General features: G+C 42.2%; 1 protein-coding gene across 1 annotated transcript in view; it reads left to right on the top strand.

Moving 5' to 3' along the window:
- Nucleotides 1-22,595, top strand: part of SHISA5 (shisa family member 5) — a 356,775-nt gene that overhangs the window by 265,170 nt on the left and 69,010 nt on the right. The window contains exon 3 of the mRNA XM_069206693.1: nt 19,011-19,129. Within this exon, the coding sequence (XP_069062794.1) occupies nt 19,011-19,129 (119 nt within the window). The remainder of the gene's footprint in view (nt 1-19,010; nt 19,130-22,595) is intronic.

Below are 22,595 nucleotides of genomic sequence, written 5' to 3'. Positions count from 1 at the left end.
ATGTAGGGCTTATGCATGCATTAACACCCCTTTTGCAGCAGGTGAACCAGTTCCATATGCTTATCTGTTTTCCTAGTCCATACCCAAGAATTTGGGCAATGACTGTGAGAGTAGTTAAACTTAGGCCAAAAACTACAGGCAAACGTCAAAATCCTTAACGCTGCATGACCTTTTACCTCCAAATATCTTTCCACCTATTACATCCAAACATTGGTATACTCTTGGGTCCATAATGTCCTAACGAAATCCGTATGCAAATATCCATGTTGCCCTAGTTTAACAACCACTGAGAGGAATAATAAAGTTTAATTTATCAGTTCCTTGAACCGGCGAATATAACCCCAACTACCTGAAATGCAAAATACTCTTACCTCAAAGAAAAACAACTGTAGGATTTCATAGTTTTTGTACTGTTGAGGCTAAAACCAGATTTTCCACTTGAAAATTACTTGAAAGACCTATTTTTCCCTGGATCTACATGGCAGTTTACATCTACTGAAGTTGCCAGCGCTAGTCTTTTCATCACCTAGTCGCATTTTAGGTAAAGAATTGTAAATCATCGTGCCGTCATCATCAAGAATGAGCATTGAAGGTCTAATAACTGATCTGTCTGAGACACGGTACTCTCCTGCGCTCAGCAGAATTAAACTCTACTCCCAACAGTCAATATATGCCAAGAAAGTGGTTTAAAAGTGAAGTTGGATATGTGTATATTTCACCCTTGAAGAAAGTTTGTGAATATTTGGGAAGTCTGTTTCCATAGTTGAAGCATTATGTTTGAGCTGTAAGATCAAGGCAATAAAGAAGGCCAGACACTCTCATCTGCTACCTATAACCCTATTCGAATCTTATTTCTAAAACGGAGAGTCTCACACTTACAACTATAGCTCCTTAAATGAGCTGATTGTAAAGAAGTGTTGAGTGTAACGTTCCCAGAATTACTTTTTTATATATTTACTAATCGTTACTACAGATACAATTTTTGTAGTAATAATTCCTTTGTGTAAGCTTAATTATTAAGTACACCATGTTAGTTTACATCACTTTTTTTTCCCCTCACTCTTCAGCACCTTTAAGAAAAAATAAAGTTTAATGTAAACTAATATGTTGTACTTAATAATTAAGCTAACACAAAGAAATGATTAATAAAAACAATTGTATCTGTATTATGGATTATTAGATATATAAAAAAAAGTAATTTGGGGATTGTTACCGCTGGAACGCGGCAAGGGAGTGGAGTGTAAGTCAATAGATGGTTAGTTTCAGAAACAGTCTTCTGCATCTTCCACAAATGGGTTATTCATTATAGATGGCAAATGCACAGTATACAATGGGCACGGCCTATGTATAATGTAGTATCAGAAGATATATGCATCTAGGAAAGTGTTATACAATATCGAGGGAATTCAGTTTTTTCATAGGATGTCGTTATTGCCCTACTGAAGGTGATTTACACTCTCCAATACATCACATAATAAAGCCCTGCCTGTCCTTCGAAGTGATGTCCTGTCACCCACATTACTATCCACGTGATTATCGGACTGGTCCATGGATAAAAATAGTCTGCACCCGGAAAATAATCAACGCCAAAGGTCCTTAAAAGTAAATTTGTTATAGAACGGCTGGATTTTTAAAATAAGGTTTATCTATTAAACACTTTTAAGAAGTAGAAATGTACCAAGGTGACCAAGGCCTGCTGTAGATTTCACATTAATCTTTTAATCACCCTGTTCACTCTGACTATATCTTCATATTAAATAAGAACAAAAATATCTATCACCAGAATCCATTCTCTCTCCGGATGGAGTACGAGATCCCGAGATATATGCATTTCCCTTCCTTTAGAGTTAGGTCACAATACCACAGCGTCTTTTTCTCTCCGTACTAAAGTCTTATTTATAAGGATTTGGTTCCTGAAAAGTAGAGAAAAAAGCAGGTACCGATAGGGACTCTCTCCCGTCTCATCCCTCTGCCTCCCAGACTCCTCTTCGGTATGCCTTACTTCCCAGATGTTAGAGAGGAAAGTAGTTATCAATGAAACTCTGTCACTCCGACCCCATGCCACTGTCTGCCTGCTTTTTTCTCCCCCGTCTGTACCCTGACGGTGGAGTGATTGTCTCACCCCCTCCTGTGTTCCTCGGGAAGATGTGCCTGAATTTCACGTTCTCCTCGAGTCCCATCCTTTCTCTTGCGGATTGGCTGAGGAGTGGCTCTTCTCGATCGGAATCTGCCCCTTTAAAAAAAAAGACTTCTCTTGTCTTCCTGCTGGGAAATCCGACATGGCATGGAGTGCCTTTCTTTGGCCTTGGTCTGGGCTCCCAACACAGCCTGGAACCACTGGCGCAACCTCCTCTGGACCCAGCGGGTGAACAGAGTAACACCGAGCTCTGTTCCGCCTCCGCCGTTAGTGGTTTCCTCCTCTTCTCCTCAGTTGTCCGATTCCATGAGCCTAGTGCGACAGGTACAGAAATGTGCCTATCTTCCCAATGCCAGTTTGTTCCGTATATGTGAACACATCCCCCACCTTTCCAGAGATCACGTACGTCCTCGTAGCGTGAAATGCGTCCGTTTTACAACGGATCCTGCCGCACCTTGAGGTTTCTAAATGCCAGTTCCTTTCGCCGCTGCACTCTGCATGCAGATTGCACCTTGGTTACTTAACGGCTCCACATATAAAATCCTGCATCGCATTTAGAAACTCTACTCATTAGTTTGAATCCAAAGCTTAGAAGCGGTAGCAGCGGAAGTAGTCTTTGTATATATAAATTTCCCTTTTGATCATGACACACTTCTTTCTGTCTATTGCTCTATGTCACGCTTTCAAAAGGTACTGTATTTAGTTTACCACATGTACAAGCATCAGATACTCAGCTGGTGCCTTGAAGCAAATTGGGACAGGGACCAAGAAAAGGATTGTTTTAGCAGGAGCAAAAATTAGCTCATGAGTATGCGATCTTGTTGGCCTTCGATTAGTACCTGAACCTTTGAGCGCAACTGGCCAGGAAGAAGACGTGATAGCGCTTTATAAAATGTATTAACTAAATATGAGTTGAACAGAACGAACTCTGGGTGGAATGTGAAACAAAATGGACATAACTAATGAAACTTTTTGCTTTACAATTCCTTCTAGGTCACTTGCAGCCTGCCGGTTACAGCATGTTTAGCAATGCCTAATTGTTTATAACGATCGGACAGATCTCTTAGTTTTAGATTTAAATGTTGACATTGATGGTGCATGAAACTGCACAAACAGACCATTTAGGAGCTATTCATCAAAAATAAACCAGGCATTGAGAGTCATCATTATTATTAACAATCTCTCAGGGCCAGATGTACAAAGCTTTTTTTCTTGTTCTAAAGGCCAGATTGTAACAAGAAACACGATTTCCTAGTGTACAAACCAAGTTTTGCGATTCGGTAATCTATTTACTGAAGCACAAAAAGGGATTGCGCATCGCAAATAGGAAGGGGCATTCCACGGGCATCCCTTCCTAATTGCGAGTTGCAATGGTATGTATGATTGTTTTGTGACCGTGAATGCGGTCACTAAACAATTGCATTTAACACCAATTTCCAATTGGTGTTATCCCATTCGCAAACGGCCTTCCCCCCTTTGTGAATGGAAGCTAAAATATTTTTTCAGAAAAGGTAACTTTTAATTTTTTTTGTTTGAAATGCATACCATCTTCCTTTAAGGACAACAAGCTGCATTGAAAGAAAAAAAAAATAATAATTTAAAAAACTGCTTTATTAAAAAAGCAGTCTCAGGCATGGTAGTCTGATGTACCCAGCAGGACATCCTCCCTGTGAGTGTGGCCAGTCCTAATGGGGTTCTAAATTGTGACTTACCTCATGAATATTGATGAGATAGGTTATTTGCGACCCCATTGGTAATCACAAGCAGTATACTTTAAACTGTTTGTAGGAAAGTAGCCTCTTTTTAGCATGGTTACCCCCACCTTTTGCCTGCTTGTCAGTGTGTTTGACTGTGTTCACTGGGATCCTGCTAACCAGGACCCCCGTGATAATGCTTTCTTCCTTCAAACATGGTTACTTGAACCACTTACAACCCACATTTGGCATACTGGTGCCCCCATGTAAGTCCCCAGTATATGGTACCCAGGGCACTGTGGTACCAGGGGATCCCCATGGGCTGCAGCATGTATTATGCCAGTCATGGGGAGCCCATGCAAATTGAATCTGCAGGCCTGCCGTTGATGCCTGCGTGAAAGGGTGCATGCACCCTTTTCACCGCAGGTCACTGCATCAGCTCACTGTAAGTCACCCCATGGCAAGCCCTCCTAGCCCAGAGGTCAGGGTGCAAGGACCTGTGTGTGAGGGCACCCCTGAACTAGCAGAGGTGCTCCCACAAACTCCAGTTTTATTTTAGTGGATTTTGTGAGTGCGTGGGCGCTATTGTATGCGTGTACTGGACATAAGTCACTACATGTGTCCAGCTACATAATGGTAACTCCGAACCTAGGCATGTTTGGTATCAAACATGTCGGAATCATAACCCAATACTGTTGCCAGTATTGGAAGTATGATTCCATGCACTCTGGGGGGCTCCTTAGAGGACCCCTAGCATTGCTCCTACCAGCCTTCTGGGATTTTCCAGGCAGCCGAAGCTGCTGCCACCCATCAGACCGGTGCCATCCTGATGCTTTTGAACAGCTCAAGCCCAGGAAGGCAGAACAAAGGATTTCATTTGGGAGGGGGGGGGTTACACCCTCTCTTCTTTGTAAATAGGTGTTACAAGGCTTTGGAGGGGTAGCCTCCCCAAGCCACTGGTGTGCTTTGAAGGGCACATTTTGTGCCCTCTGTGCATAAACCAGTATACACAGGTTCAGGGACCCCCACTCCCTGCTCTGCCGCAAAACTGAACAATGGAAAGGGGAGTGACCCACTCCCCTGTCCATCACCACCCCACGGGTGGTGCCCAGAGCTCCTCCAGAGGGTCCCTGGGTTCTGCCATCTAGAATCCAAGGTTAGCAGGAGCATCCGAGTGGCCAGGTCAGACAGGTGATGTCAGAACCCCCTCCTGATAGGTAGTCATCTGGCTTGGTGACCGGTCTTGGGTGGGTCCTCAGATTCGGCTTGCAAGATTCCAGCAGGACTTCTCTGCAACTTCTACTTCGACTTATAGCACTGGAACCGCAACTGGACCCTCCAGGAACCGACAATCTGCATACACAACGAAGACTCTGCTTGCAACATTGTTTCCATGGCTCCTTCGAGCTTCTGCAATATTTCCCCGGCTATGCATCCTCTAAGGGCGGAAATTCTTCAGTCTGCATGAGAAGGAAGAAAGAATCTCCCTTGGAGTGAAGAAGTCACTCCCCTGCATCGCAAGCACCAACTGCAACGACAACTGACTGTGTGGATCTCCTCTCATCCTGAGCTGCGTGGATCCTGCATCACGGGTGGTGGTCCTGAGTAGTCCCCTTGGTCCGCTCTGCCAGTTGTCCAACTTTGGTGGAGGTAAGCCCTTGCCTTCTCAAACAGGACAGTGCCCCGTGTCCCACGTCTCTTGCAGTTACCAAGGCTGGTTGTCATATCCTCCAAGGGATCTTCAGGCTCCGTGTAGCCCCAGCCCCCAGCACTCCATCCTGCGATGCACAGCCCTCTTCTTGCTTCTCCTGCAGCTTGGGACCCTTCTCCATTTGTGCTGTGAGGGCTCCTCTGAGACTCCTGGTTCCTCTTCCAGTGGGTCTCCTCTGGAGAATGCCTCTTCTTCTGTGAGCTCTCTGCCTTGCCTGTCCTCCCGTGGATTGAGTCCTCCTGGACCTTGCTGGTCCCCGGCAGCTCCACTTTTGCTTCACTGTGACTTCTGCCTTTGCCAACTGCAATCATCCATCTGGCGTGGGGCGTCGACTGCATCCTCTAGGAACTCTTCACCTGCTCCAGGTCTGCGTTCCTGACCATCTTCGTCCTACCATCGACCAACTCCTGCAACCCTAGCTGGGTAGGTAGTACCTCCTGCTCCCCCCTGGACTCTTCTGTGGCTTCTGGACTTGGACCCGTTCTTCCACAAGTCTTTCTTTTCAGGAATCAACTGCTAGTTTCTTTGTGTTGTTTGGGTGTTGCATTTTCTTCCTTTTGGGTGGTTTGGGGAAACTCCAGTAACTTACACCTTTCTCCTGGTTGCTGGTAGGCACTGTGGTACTTACCTTTGGGGTTTTTTAGTTGGCCCAGATCTCCCCTGTACACATTTCACTTACCTAGGTGGGAGTCCCACATTCGCATTCCATATTTTTAGTATATAGTTTGGGCTTTCCCTAGGGTCACTATTGTCTATTGCTATTCGCACTGTTTTCTAACGCTTTATATCCCTATTGCTGATTACTAGTATACTATCTAGTGTGCTGCTTACCTCCTATTGGAGGGTTGCCTCGCTAATACATTTTGGTAATTGTGTCGCTAAAATAAAGTACCTTTATTTTTGTAACACTGACCCCACATTGTCTGGTATCACTGTTCAGAGCCAAAACTGGCAGACCTGCCGGCAGAAACCAGATGTGGAGTGATAAACCAACAAATGTAATTCACCTTTTTATTTATGATTTCCCATACACACACTGTAAATGACCAGCCCAATTATCTTCGCAGGAGTGATTGATTTTGTTTTCTTGTCAAGATAACTGCACATTGACAGACATCGATGGACTGGGCACTCCTGATTTTCGGTCCTATTGCCTTGCATCTAAGTTACAGTGGCTTTCATATTGGCTAGCCGGAATACATCTACAGGAAATAGGTTATACACTCACCAAACTAAACACTTGCAGCTTACAATCGATGCTTCTGTCTGGAAGTAAACACCCCCTCTCCAACTTGCCTTTGCTCCTCCAAAATGCTCTTCGGTACTGGAATACTGCATTCCATATCACACGGACCATGCCTACTTATGCCCCAAACATCCCATTATATTGCCTCCCCAGTCCTGTGGGTACTCTTACATCTCCTAAACTGGTTGCTTGGGAGGCCGCTGGTGCCTCTCTGATTGGTGACCTCTTTGAGGATGGCGTATTGATTCCACACTGTGACTTTATTCAATCTCAAGACCTACCTGGGACTCTGTTCCCTATACATGCCACCATACTGCATTACATACGTCATCATTGGTCCCCGCATGGAGTGCAACTGGACACAAATGCAGGGGCGCTTTATGAAATTAGCATGGGGAGACACTTGGTTAAGTGCCTATACAGAGGACTGTGCTCCTATTTAGACATTGGCTGACAGCTCTGAGACCAGCGGGAGGCTGATTTAGACCGCCCGCTCCATGTTAAAGAATGGCAGTTTCTTCTCGAACACCCAAGCAAGATCTCTCGCAACTCCCGGTTTAAGTTCATTCAATATACACTTTTCCATAGAGGATATTTGACTCCCTTGACACTACACAAGATTTTTTCCCTGCGGTTGGGTCTAACTGCCCAAGGTGGTGCACAGCAGATACCAATCTCTTATCTATGATATGGGTATGTCCTAAGCTAGCTGGGTTTGCTTGTATTACACTTCAGATGGGATGTTCCCTGACAGTTCGTGATGGATTATTCCGATTGGAGCAGATCTGAGACTCAATTGCATGTGGATATTCCCGGTCAGGAGTGGCACAATGAGCCAAATAAGATCTATGGGAAAGCAGATCAGAGTAATAATTATGGGCCCGATGTACAAACCGTTTTGCATGGTGCAAACTGCGAAATTCGCAGTTTGCGCCATGCAAAACGGGCATCGGGATGCACATTCCCATTTTGTGAGTCGGTACCGACTTGCTATTTGCGATTCGCACCGCGATGCAGAATTGCTGTGTGACCGCGAACGCGGTCGCAAAGTAATTCGCAGTTAGCACCCATGTCAAGTGGGTGCTAACTCATTCGCATGGAGACCCCTTCCCATTTGTGAATGTCGCCCAAAATATTTTTTCAGAAATACTCTGAAAAAATGAAACTAAATGGTTTCATTTTTTCTTTTGTATTGCATCTCGTTTTCCTTTAAGGAAAAAGGGCTGCAATACAAAAAAAAAATCCTGCTTTATTAAAAAAGCAGTCACAGACATGGAGGTCTGCTGTCTCCAGCAGGCCACCATCCCTGTGAGTGCAGGGAATCAGAATGGGGTCGCAAATTGCGACCCACCTCTTTAATATTACTTGGCAGTAGAATGACTATTCCTCACCAGTTGAGACTAGTTTCCTCTCATCATTAGGACAAAGGCATGTTAACCCAGGTTCCACGAATACTGGTACCAATTCTTTATGGTTTTAGGTTGATCATTCCAGTGTACTTTGCTTCACTTTCAAGGCAACTTCTTAAGTCCCCATGCTTTGTGTAAACATCTATAAAGAGTTTTGAATTTACAAGCCATTAGGGTGTTGCTGCCTAAATTCAAAGGTCTGATCTTTACTGTGGAATACGAGTGGCTTTACAGTCTAAGCCCAGTTGTTCAAGCTAAAGATGCACACATAAAAAAAAGAATTGTGATCCTGGCTTTCACTCAGGTGGGAGACTGTATGTACATTAGTTTGACAGGTTGTGTACTTCGAAATGGAGCTCCTGAAAATCCCTAGAGCTTTTTTAGGTTGAGCTTTCAAGACCTCTTGTATATAGTTTAGTATATACTTCTTTGTGGGCTTACAGCTTTTCATTGGTTTGTTTGTGTTTTTTTTTTAAAAAAACCTTGCTTGCTAGTGGTCAATCTTTGCTAATTGTCCCTCCTTTTCAATCCACTGAGCAGTGTCCCAGTACTTGTACCCTTTCACTTGTCTCTTGTATATACGCAAGTATATACTTTGTAGTCTTATTGCTTTTCATTGGTTTGCCTCTATGTCCTTTAAAAAAACATTGCTTGTTAGTGGTCAGTCTTTGCTATTTTTCCCTCCATTTCAATCCACGGACCAGTGCCCCATTACCTGTACCCTTTCACATGTCTCATTGTAGCATGTGTTTAGGGTCTACTTTTCCCTTTCTCTAAGAGCATTTGACCAGAGCGCTTGATTTCTTTCCTGCTCCTTGTACTGTTTGCCTGTGCTCCGACTTCTCTTTATGTAAACAGCACTGTAGTTTGTGTATCTCCCTACACTTGCTGTGCCTTCAAAGACCAAGATCAAATGGTAGGCACAAGGTAATTTTCTTTCTCTGAAGTAAGAAGATTTGCCCAGTCTCCCAAGCCCCTCCCGCATTGCTGGTTGTCTGTTTCCTGCTCGTGTTTGTCCGACTCCTCCGAATGGCCGGTGTCTGCCCCGTTAACAATCCTCGTGCTCCGCTTCACCTTTATGCATCGGGTCTCGCGTTTGCTCATGTTAGAGCTGATCGCGTTCTAAACTCCTAACCCGACTTTTCACCTATCGGGAAAAAGTGCATTAATGTACATAACCAGAAAAAGTGAAATTAACTATGTAAAGAGCTCGACTTCTGCCAAGCGAGATCGGGCTCGTAAATTAGAGAAAAAGAAGTCCACGAGCCCGATGGAAAACAGCGAGCCTCGCATGTTTTCTGTACTTGGTCGCTGCGCTGGAGGAGGGCTAGCCACCGGAAAAGGCATGACATATGCCTGCTTTCGACTAATGAAAGCAAGCAGATTTTTTAGGCAAGCCCACGAACCAATAAAAAACACTGACGTCATGTTGACAGGGCTCGGAGCCCTTTTCTGAACACTAAAGAGTCTCCCTGCTTTACGCATGCGCGAGCGCATGCAATGCAGGCTCGACCCTAATGAGGATGCATTTTTTCAAAGCATATGCCTCGTGTTTCATAGTTGGATTATTAATATGTAACTTGATAATTGATATCTGAATAATTTCATTACTCTCCTCAATAAGAAATGTTGTATTTATAGCTATATTTTAGCACTATTTCAGTGTAACCATTGCATTAACAATCCACCCTTTTAATGTATCCATTCATTTTTCAATCTTATTTTACCTAAACATTTATTGTAGTGAAACATTTTCCCAGTTCTACTCTCCTAACCGTTCTTTCTGAGCCTTTTTTGTACATGTTTTTCGATGGCATTTCATTCTGGTTTCCTGTTTGGTAAATGTGCACTGTCAGTATGACGACAAATTGACCTTTCCTTCCCACGTTGACTCATTATTGGACTCCACGGAGGCCCAAAGGACAACAGCAAAGGTTTAATATTAGCAGTCCTGAATCTGGGGTTTGTATTCCTCGGTTTGCGAGTTCAGACAGCGTCCCCTTCTCTAATTGCTCTTGTTAGGGTCGAGCATGCGCTTGCGCATGAGTATTGCTTGTGAGACGCTTTCGTAGTTAGAACAGGGCTCGGAGCCCCGTCCATGTCACGTCAGTATCTTTCATTGGTTCGTTGGCTTGCCTTTTAAAATCTGCTTGCTTTCATTAGTGGAAGGCATGCATACGTCATGCCTTCTCCTGTAGTTAGCCCTTCTCGAGCGCAGTGACCAAGTACTGAAAACATACAAGGCTCGCTATTTTCCATCCAGTTTGTGGACTACTTCTTATCTTTTGTTTGCAGCTTGATCTCACTTGGCAGAAGTCGAGGGCTTTGCATGACATCGACCCTGTTACATAGTTAATTGCACTTTTGCCGGTTACGTAGATAATTGTACTTTTGCCGATAGGTTTCACTCCGAGTGAACTGTAGCAGCACGATCACGCTCTTTAAAAAAAATTTAATATGGCAAGAAAAGTCCGGTTTAGAGTTTACAACTGCTAATAGCTCTAACTCTGAGAAATGCGAGACCCGTTGCATTGCAAATGCTTGTTTCTGATATGGGCCGGATCATTTTCTCCAGCCAGTGACCCCTGTTCCTCCAAACTGTACTGCTAAAGGTTACGAGTCAGTATAGAATTCACACATTGATACTTCCATGAGTATACAGTCACTACAGAGTATGTTATTTATGTTCAACAGTGCTCTTTAACCCCTTTGCTGCCAGGCCTTTTTCCCTTCAGGTGAGCCTTTTTTTGGCCATTTGGGGTAGTCTGCGCTAAGGGCCTTATAACTTTTTCGCCACATAAGCTACCCATGCCAAATTTGCGTCCTTTTTTTCTAGGGATTCTAGAGGTACCCAGACTTTGTGGGTTGCCCTGAAGGAGACCAAGAAATTGGCCAAACTACAGCAAAAACTTTGTTTTTTTCAAAACAATGGGGAAAAAGGGCTGCTGAAGAAGGCTTGTGTTTTTTTCCTTGAAAATGGCATCAACAAACGGTTTGCGATGGTAAAATCACCACCTTCCCAGCTTTCAGGAACAGGCAGAGTTGAATTAGAAACCCCAATTTTTTAACTAAATTTTGACATTTTACTGGAACATACCCCATTTTTACTTATTTTGCGTGCTTTCAGCCTCCTTCCAGTTAGTGACAGAAATGGGTGAGAAACCAATGCTGGGTCCGAGAAAGCTAAACATTTCTAAAAAGTAGACAAAATTCTGAATTCAGCAAGGGGTCATTCGTGTAGATCCTACAAGTGTTTCCTACAGAAAATAACAGCTGAAATAAAAGAATATTGAGATTGAGGTGAAAAAACAGCCATTTTTCTCCACGTTTTACTCTAACTTTTTCCTGCGATGTCAGATTTTTTTAAAGCAGTATACCGTTACGTCTGCTGGACTCTTCTGGTTGCGGGGATGTATAGGGCTTGTAGGTTCATCAAGAACCCTAGGTACCCAGAGCCAATAAATGAGCTGCACCTTGCAATGGGTTTTCATTTTATACGAGGTATACAGCAATTAATTTGCTGAAATATAAAAAGTTAAAAATAGGTATCAAGAAAACCTTTGTATTTCCAAAATGGGCACAAGATAAGGTGTTGAGAAGCAGTGGTTATTTGCACATCTCTGAATTCCGGGGTGCCCATACTACCATGGGAATTACAGGGTATTTCTCAAATGTCTTTTTACACACTGTCTTACATTTGGAAGGAAAAAATGTAGAGAAAGACAAGAGGCAGTAACACTTGTTTTGCTATTCTGTGTTCCCCCAAGTCTTTTGATAAAAATGGTACCTCACTTGCGTGGTTAGGCCTACTGCTCACAACAGGAAACACAAAATGGACACATCACATTTTTACATTGAAATCTGACATGTTTTTTGGAAAGTGCCTAGCTGTAGATTTTGGCCTCTAGCTCAGCCGGCACCTAGGGAAACCTAGCAAACCTGCGCATTTTTGAAAACTAGACACCTAGGGGAATCAAAGATGGGGTGACTTGTAGGGCTCTGACCAGGTTCTGTTACCCAGAATCCTTTGCAAACCTCAAAATCTGGCCAAAAAACACTTTTTCCTCTCATTTTGGTGACAGAAAGTTCTGGAATCTGAGAGGAGCCACAAATTTCCTTCCACCCAGCATTCCCCCAAGTGTCCCAATAAAAATGGTACCTCACTTTTGTGGGTAGGCATAGTGCCCATGACAGGAAATGCCCTAAAACACAACGTGGACACATCACCTTTTTCCACTGAAAACAGAGGTGTTTTTTGCAAAGTGCCTACCTGTGGATTTTGGCCTCTAGCTCAGCCGGCACCTATGGAAACCTACCAAACCTGTGCATTTTTGAAAACTAGAGACCTAAGGGAATCCAAGATGAAGTGACTTGTGGGGCTCTCACCAGGTTTTGTTACCCAGAATCCTTTGCAAACCTCAAAATGTGGCTAAAAAAAACACTTGCAACTATACATACTGCAGGACAACCACTGCCAAAACTGCAACAAGCCACAACAAAGAAAGCAAAACCTTTGAACTAGCTAGCACAAAAAGAAGAAATAAACTGTTATTATCATAAATGCAAATACTTCGCCAGTAGACAAACACCCTGTCATCAACCAATTTTAAATGTTCCCTTGTGTCTAGTGTTCTCTGCTTGGGGGCAGATGGGCCCAAAACAAACAGGCCAATCTGCCCCAAAGGGGGGCAGAAATGCCATAGAATATATTGCCCCCTTTGGAAGGCGACCCTTGCCCAAGGGCCCCACCCTCCCCCCCACACAGAACACACAAGGGGGACATGCAGGACTCGCGGACACGGGCAGGTTTACTGACCGGTCACGGCAGCATTTGTAACTTGCAATTGTGGTCGACCATTGGTCCACGTAGTCCTATGGAGCACTTTTCCCTAATGCGGGTGGGCTCTAGTTAGGAAACATATTTACCTGACTTATGTAAGTAATTTGATACCTGTTCTATATAGATCTGTGTAGTTACCTGTAATTACTGGTACTCCGATTTAGAAGACACATTAGTTCTGCTTGACTAGGAGATATAGCAAGTCAATTTTGGTCCTGACGAAGCATCAATGGACCCTTATGGGCCACTAGGATGCAAAACATGTTGACCGATGAAAAGGGTTGGTTCGCAAATTGTGTAAAAACCTCCCGTTGATTCATAGATCTCATTAGAGTGATTGATCATTGTTTCTACTTCACTCGTCTGACTTCACGTTTTTAATCTTGGTCCCTACCTTCCAACTGGCTCAATAAAGTATTTAACCATTGGGGGTTGTGAGAGCCAATTTTATCTCTTTCACTTTTTTGATCTCCTACACACTCTGTCCTCCCCCCACTCAACTCTGGGGCATGGCACCATCATCATAAAAGATCTCCGGCAAAGAGCCCCCCCAATTGGGGTGGAGCCCGTCAGACATTGCAGCGCCGGTCTGACGAGGAGCTGTACCAATGATGAAGCATGACATCCTTTGGATGTGTGAGGTTAATTGCTCCTACAATTGAGGACCCTCTTGTGTGTTTTCATTTCATTTTTTCCTCCTGGAACAGTGTATCACAATACTTTTTATAGCTTTATCTGGGGACATACACTGGACCATAATACCCCTCTATCCCTCTTTTTGTGGTCTTACTCTCCTAGTGCATCCTGATGAAGCTCCAGGTAGGAGAACCTTGGGTGAGTCCTGAAGTGCTCTGACCATTAGACAGGACTAGCAATCATACCTCATTAAGACTGGACGGCATGTTATTGCTCAGGCATCTCCCTCTTCCACCTCTCACTCCAAACTCCAACAACAGTAGCCCCCTGTTGTGTATCTACACCCTTTTCAAATGGCAGGAGCTCAGAGATAGGCTAGGGCCCGAATGATTTGTTGTTGATAGCAAGCAACTGGACTCTTGTTGGATGCATGTCCATACTATAAAATACCTAGCACACCCTATAAATAGTACCCAGCAGCTCACAGCAGCAGGGAGAAGGCGAGGGTTATTTAAAAAACCTAGTATTTTTTTCCCTGAGGAGCTTTGTCTGTCACAAATGACGCAAAATGTAGATTGCACTTCCAAAAAGAGTAAACACAACAGAAAACACTGAAAAGAAGAGAACATGGAGATCAGCATGGGCGGATACTCTGTATATTACAAGAGCGAATGGTTTATCAGGAATGCCGGTAAGTACATACTGGGATAGCATGCTGGTTGACTAATGGTAGCACAGCACTCTCACAGCGTGGGATTGAGGGTGCTTTTGGTGTTGTGTGCTAGCAACTAGATCAGTAGTAAGCAGAAGATCTAGTTTGCACAACTCCATGCATGTGCTAGTGAGTGCCTTGGCAGCTATCTTTGATGAGGAACTTGTTTACCTCTAACAAGTGATAACTGATCTGGATACATGATGCAATACTGTTCCCTATTGGTTTCCAGCTTTGTAAATCTGGTTGTTCACACCTCTCTGATAACTTATTAAACTGTACAAACAGTTTGGTTTGGAAGATTGCTGAAAAACAAACTAACTATGTAACTGCTCCTATGAGTGAAATTAATGAATTTTCTTTATGTAAACTGTGTATGTATTAACAGTTCATGCATAAAGTGCTCTGACATATGTTCTTCTGTCAGAAAGAGCAACAATGGCGAGTATGCATAAGACCTTCTATAGCAGTTTGCGCAGTATCTGTAATCAGTTCACTATGGAAGGAGAAGAGATTTTTTTCCAGGGTTTAGGGTCCTATTCCTCCTTTTTAAGTCGAGCCTGCTAGATGGTCATATGCAGTCTGTTGTAAGGCATACTGTGCTTACTGAGAAAGTTGAGGGGCTTGGCGCCCCATATTACACAGTTGGCTTTCCTGGTCACTCTCGTATGCCTGCCTATAATAAGTGTCCTGGCTTGTAAAGGTTGTGTTTGTCCCTCCAATAGAGCATTGCCTCATTGCAATCTCTTTGACTGACTTGCATTGTTGCTTCCACTGCTTGCTTTTCAAGCACTAATTTTTTTCTTTTGTGTGAAGCACTCCATTATAGCGTGTGTCTTCGAGCCATCACATTCATGTACATCGCTCCCTCTGCACGCCGTGTTGCTCTCTGTTACCTGACAGCATCGCCCTACTCCATCCCTCTTGTGCTTGCCACTGTGCTTCCCATTGCATCCTCCACCCTCCTTTGTGGGTTCTTTAACATTTTTTTTTAATTTACTGATCCAACACTGGTTGGTGACTAAATTGGAGGGAGGGGGGAGAGCACCCACATAATTTTGTAGGAATGCGCCCATTGCGTGGTGCACACCCCTACTAAATGATGGAGGAGACTTTTTTTAGTAAACTGAAAGCCACTGGCTAAGCCAGTAGGTCACAAAGACACAAATTATTGACTTAGCCAGTACTTGTATGAGATGATCGCATTATATTGGCTATGCAGCATATGCTGGCTTTGAAGGAGCAGAGAGGGCTAAATGGTTGTTTCTTTAGAAGTATTAGAAGAGGCGAGAGTTGAGAACCTAATCAAGAGTGACTAGTTCAGACTAGTTAAGCTGATCTAAGGCTGTCAAAAGAATTGATTGGGATCTAAGTTATGTATTGACTTAGGCACCTTTCATTAAGTCCCAAGATGTAGTGTAAACTGGCTAGCTGTTATGCTGCCGAGTAAATTAATACTCACGGTCAGCTCAAATGCCCAGGTTTAAACCAATATACAGTGACTGTACGTTTTGCAAACATATTGTTAAAATGTGCACCTCCTTCTAAGACAAAAAGAAAGCTGGCTTTCCAAGAGGAACTGGACTCTGTGCAAGAGGAACTGGACTCTGTGCAGCCACCAGCAAAGGTGCAAAAACAAAAGGAGAAGCCAATACGGCACTACATGCCACGAACAGATGTACACTGGGTAAGTGACATTTTCCATTCAATGGCATGTGCAGCTGCAGATACGCATGCTATGCACAGACTACAAAGCAGTTAGTCCTCCCAAAAAGTGGTGGTTAGCCTGTAGGAGTTGAAGTTGTTTGGAATAAAGTCCTTAAGACAGCTTGGCCTACACTGGCTTGTTGCTGTGAGAACACATCAACACAGTAGTATTTTGTAAATGTATGAGTGACATTTTCCATATATATATATATATATATATATATATGTTTGTGTGTATATATATATATATATATATATATATATATATATATATATATATATATATTCATATTATATCTCAAATTGTCCCTCAGAACGGAATCTGCGCTTTGTTCAATTGGAAACATTCCAGTGTTAAGTTTAATTACTCTCCCTTGGTCTGTAAATGCTGCAGATGGCTGTTGTCTTATAACAATTGATTCTTCTAAGTGCTTACTCGACGGTCGGTCGTTCTATCTGGCAAATGGAAATGCTATTTTTATGAGAAATGCGTGCCAAGAACATGATTTTAGAGGGGTTTGTAAAGAGAGAAGGAAGGACTTTTGCAGTGGTCCCCTGGGATTTGGTTGATCTCAAGTGCTGGCCAGATTCTCAGGACTCCTGTTTTTCATACACCCATTTTACACTTCCACAATCTGTTGTTCTCAGAATGGTGGCGTTCAGACTGTATTCTGTTCGTATGACGGTTTGTAATTTAACCCCAGAGGCTTTCTGTCACGGAATCTCACACATTCTCATAAAGGCTGTTCACAAATAGACTTTGCTGCTGAAGGAACCGCAGCCCTATGTATTACAAGTTATCAAATGGACCAAACGGGGATTGTACCGAATCATTCAAAATAAATAGAGTACAACAGCAGGGGTGTGTCTTGGCACCTTTCCTCTTTACGTTCTTTATTAATGGCCCGGAATGTTTCTTATTGTTGGATGGGAAAGATATTGCTCCAGTGGATAAGCGTTCTATCCCAGTGCTGCTGTATGCAGATGATGTAGTTTTATAGGTCAGGACTCGGCTGCCAAGATAATTAGATAATTTTGCGGTCTTTATGACGCAGGTTGATTTAAGGACCAACCTCTCAAAACTATGTATATTGATCTGTGAGCCAAATATCAACAAGACTAGAGGTCATTTTATTTCTGGAACCAGGGTGAAACCCTTGGTTTTTCAATTACGTAAGGATTCCCACAAATGCATCTTTTAACGAGGGCACTTATACACACTGAAAAGACAATAATATTTGCTGTATTTTGAGAACCTCCATTAAGATTAATCCTCGACCTTAGCATTTAGGCTCTCCTACACATCTAACTATTGGGCTGTCCTCTGCATTTGATGTAAGAGTCATTTTTGCCCATTTTTAGGTTGAGAGTGCAAGCGCTTCGACCTGTTGTAAGTCATGTGTGCTTTTAGCCATGCCCACCCAGCACTATCAGTCGTTCATGGGCTTGCCTTTCAATAATCCTTTATCATTGCTAATGCTTTGTTTGTCCCTACTTGCAGCGACCTTTGTTACATGGATACGTTTGACTGCGAGCAAACTTCTTTTACCTTTTGTGTGTCTCCTTCGCGCTCACACTCATGGCGGCCATGGAGCTTTGAATCGGCTCGCTTATGTAAACTTCTATACTTTTCATTTTCAATTTATGTGGCAAAAAAAGTCCAGTTCGGAATTTACAACACTAGTAGCTCTAATTCGAGCAAATGCGAGACCCATTGCATTGCAAATGCTTGTTCTAGTGGGGCAGCAGAACATGTGACCTAAGACGGACATTTGTTGGTAGACCCATAGAAAGAACTTGGGAAATATGGGTGGCTAAAAATGACAAGATTATCAAGCTAACCTACATTGCATCCCTTCCCTTTCAGCTAAAACAAACTGGAAGAAGCGAGTATCATTCCATTCACTTTCATAATATAATAATTTAATGAATTACGACGTTCTGCACGTGTGCATTTCAATACCACACATAGGATTTTCATTAATTGCACATGTATTTCTGGCCCTTAGGGACACATAACGTCCAGTCACCGTCCCCCATGAAAGGTGAAAGAGACTAGGTTGCATTGTATTTAGTATTGACATTGGGTAGCAGTTCCTTACCGTGTGTGTTTGTGTGGTGCCGGCGCACTACGTCCCTCAAAAAGAAGTGACCTGCATGTTCTTCATCACAAATTAAATGAAGTATGTCCTCCTGGTTTCACTGAAGAACGTGGTCTCACCTTAGAGTGGCCGCCCTAATTCCACGTAGAGTTGGCAGTGTGGGCAACGCAAGCAGGTCTTTAGGCCGATTCAGAAAGCTGACACACACAGTCCAGTTTTAGTCTAGGTGCACTCCGTGATGAATACGAACCTGCACTAGGTCAGGACGCTGGTATTTATGAACAGGCAGTAAATGAAAGCTGGTCAATTAAAAACTTTTAATGTAAACAGCACATTGTCTAGTCATTGAGATTCCCACAGAATAGCACACTACAGTCTGCTCAGCTGCTGGTTTATTATTTGGATAACCCCCTTTTTTGCAGTTTTATATAACGCGAACTCGCCCCCAGGGCCTTGGAGCGCTTTACATGAGCACCAGATTGCATCTCACAAGGTCAGATTATTATTTTAAAGGATTTGTCCAGAATGCCAGGATGTTGGAGCGACGCTGGCAGTAGAACATGACTCCACAAGTCCAAGGTCGATCCCCTCTTCAGGCTCTACACAAAAAAGTTATTTTCTCCATACTATTTGTTGTTTTTATTTACTTACATTGCGTTTTCAAGATATGGGTTGTAACTATTCTGTTCCCCATTTGGTAGGAAAGAAATTCAGTCGGTTTTGTTGAACAATTGTTTGTAAAATATTCGATCTCCAATTGCAATACACAGGGGCCCAAAATATGACAATTGACTTGTGTGTTTTTTCTCTTTTCAGTTTTGGCACATTTATTGCTGTAGGAATCACAATCTTTGTGGTGTTTGTTGTCACCGTCATTTTGTGCTTCACCTGCTCATGCTGCTGCCTATACAAGATGTGCCGGAGATCACCACAGCGTGAGTCATGCAACCTCTATATATTATTGAGAATTCTTGCTTTAGCAAGTGTCTGGGGTAACCGCAGCGTCAATCTTGCAACCTCTATATTTATTTTCGTACTGTTGCTCAAGCCAAACTTGTTTTGTCAACTGTTAAGCCAAAGAAGGGAGAACTCCCTAAGTACACCATGCACACAGTCCATGCTCGACAAATGGCTAAGGGTGCCTTGAAGTATAAACAATATTTTGTGTTTATGATTGCATGTTTTCCAATTAAAGTGCCAAAAATAAAGTGCAATGAGGATCAGCGCACACAGCCAACTTTTCACTCAGGTCCGTGGGCTTTGCAGGCTCATCACATGTCCACTGTAAATAATCACGTTTATTGCAAACAGGTGTTGCTCATTGTTAAAAAAAAGGTGGTTGCAATGGAAAACACATTTCTATTAATAATATATAAAACAAATATATACAAACCAAATACTAACTCTCGGTAGTCATTTATCATTTATTTAACCTGCCCCTTCACGACCCGGTGTAACCCCTTATTGTAGGTTCAGAATTATATTTCAGGAATATAATACTTGTACCAACAATGTTAAAGCCTCTTAGCTGACAGGAGTAGAATTTTATTTTCCCAATTACCCACACTGCTAAATGTATAGTATTTGTATGTCTGCACTTTAGTACTTTATTATACAGTTATATAGACAACAGTGCACATCATCCCAGATAACATCATGATTTGCTTATCCATCTTTTAGTGTGTCGTACCCAACTTAATTCATATATATGATACTTTACGTTATTCATAGTGTCTAAAATACCTTAAAGGTATCTGCTTCCATGATAAACCAATAAAGTGGAATGCACTCTAATGTTGAAAGCAACGCTTCAGGAATTTAGTGGGCACTAGTGAGGCATACTGATGTTTCTGTGGTCAAGCCTTAAGAACTTCTATACCTGAGGTACATGAGGACGTAAAGCAGCAGTTTTGCCATCCGATTTTTGTTTCATTAGACATAGCTGAACTGGGTCCTTTAAATCTTTCTGCCAACCCCTCTGAATCTGGTTTTGAACTTGCCCTCAGCAAAAAAAAAAAAAAACTTTGTTAAAGCCATTGTTATGAAATAGTAAAGCATAAAGCAACAACCGAGTTTAAAACTAAAGTCTGGATCACACATCCACTCTGATAACTATGTATAGGCCAATAAAAGAGGGAAGTGAGGACAGGAGGGAATGGATGTAAGTTAGTGCTGTAAAAAATGATTAATCTCACAAGTTGTCAGGAGTAATATGGCTCTTCTTTGAAGCTTTTAAAAGCAGGAGGTACCTTTTTCTATTTCTATGGACTGCCTTCACAGACAGTGTAGATTACATTTTGTGAAAAAAGGCAACATGGGATCTAAGGGAACAAAAAAAAAAAAAACCTACTGGCCCTGCAAGCCTACCATCCACCAGGTCAGTAACCCTAACCAACAGTTGTCATATACACCATACAAAAATGTGCTTTTGGTGGTGCAGAGCAGCTACAATTGTAATTGATTTCTAATGAGGAAAAATCAGAGGAGGCAAATTTTCAGTTTTGAAACAATTACATTGTTCATCAAGTCTTTAGTCCGCAGACCACTTTTGAGTGATTTGGACCTCTAGAATGCTAAAGCTTACTGTATCGAAGGCCTCTTTAAAATTACTGTTGGACTTATGCCCTGCAACCTAATGCTCCTTCTCCTCAGTGGAATATATGAGAGTACGCTAATTTTGTTGTTTTTTGCTTGTGGAATAACATTTACCACACTAGTTGTGCTTCGGTCAGTCTTCATTTAAAGCTCTGTCTTTTGGACACCTTGGACATGGCAAGTCATCTAATAATTGATTCAAAAGAATGCATATTTTATCTGTACATGTATGCTGTATATTTGAGCGCAATCTAATTGTTTCAAAATTAAAAATGCTGATTGTTATCTGTTGTATCTTGTTTTTTGCTGATCAGGCATAGGTCTATTATACCCGGCTAAAACATTAAAAAAATAATTCAGTTAATCATAAAAGAAGTCCATGTTTCTTTCATATGTACCAAACAGCAAGAAGAAATCTGCTTAAACTAAAATATGAGAATACTTGTGTCAAATTGAAACACCCAAGCTGTAATACGATAATGTCTAACACCCATGTTTAAGCAAAACAGTTTGATCCATTTCAATCTTGCTGATTTATACATCGAGCAGAAAAAAAATGTGTGCTTAAAATAATCAGACATATTAATACAGGTTGCAGGCCCGCTTCCCAGTATTGCACATCCTCCACCTGCTTATGAAGTTGTTAGTAAGTAGGTTTCTATGTCTAAATCTGATGTATACAAATTTGGCATTGGGCAGGTATATAATGTCCAGAAAGTTCAAAAGAAGGAGCATTCTTAATGGATTGGTTAGGCAAGATGTAGATCAGTAACAATGCCCCAATAGGGTAGGCGTTTTTTAATAATATTCTCAGGTGCTGCATTAATGCTTGAGGATGAGATTCAAAAGTCAGCCAGTATTAAAAGCTCCAGCCAATAATTAATATGACCTAACTAGGAGATAGAATTTGATTTGTTCAAATTCATAATCTCAGTGAGGCCGTACCTATAAGCAATTATTCAGGGGTTGACCACAGTCTAACCCAATAGGGGAGCAGTCTCAGTATTGCTATTTCCCCATTGTGCCTAATACCCAGTTCATGTGTGAGTGGCCCATTTGGTATACTTTGCGATAAATTGACAAGCATCTTCAGAAAGTTCTTCTCTTTCTCGGTGACACTACCACTCCCCAGACCTCACTGAAAGAAGGGGTAATGCGGAGTAAATGGCGCTCTATGTCCCACCAATTATCTAATGCTATGTAACGTTGCTGCTATAGGAGAGCTACCCCCACTTAAGCCCTACACGATAACTAAAATTATCCACATCAATCAGTCTTAGGGTCTGAGACTTTTAACGTAGGCTGCTAATACCCAACTAAATGTTGAAATTAAATATGAAACCTCTATTAAATAATTCAAGTAACAAATATTTATTCCTCTTATCACAACCCTCCTCCTCGTCACACACTTATATAATGTTCCAATTCACATAAAAAAAATCCCAAAATCTTGTTTACTACTCCATTAGTGAATTCATAGTCCCGCATCCTGTCAGTAAGACATCAGTCCATTAGAAATTTGAGTGATGTTCCAATTCACATCAAACAATCCTCGTGTTATCTTTTTCAAATTTCATTGGTCAAGTCCATTGTCTGATATTCAATCAGTTACATCATCCTTTATGCCAAGCCAACACGTGTTTCGTCTTAGGAGTACCTTTAGACTTCCTCAGGACTTCCTAAATGGCATTTGTATCAAGTATTCATTAATATTCATTCATATTACAGATTCTTATTAACACATTGCTAATTAATGCTCTCCATGTGGAAACCGTAACAATTATCCACTTATTGGAACACCATTAC

Source organism: Pleurodeles waltl, chromosome 9 (genome assembly GCF_031143425.1).
Source record: "Pleurodeles waltl isolate 20211129_DDA chromosome 9, aPleWal1.hap1.20221129, whole genome shotgun sequence".
NCBI lineage: Eukaryota > Metazoa > Chordata > Amphibia > Caudata > Salamandridae > Pleurodeles > Pleurodeles waltl.
Note: the sequence above shows the minus strand (reverse complement) of the source record. Positions and strands in the feature narration are given on the sequence as shown.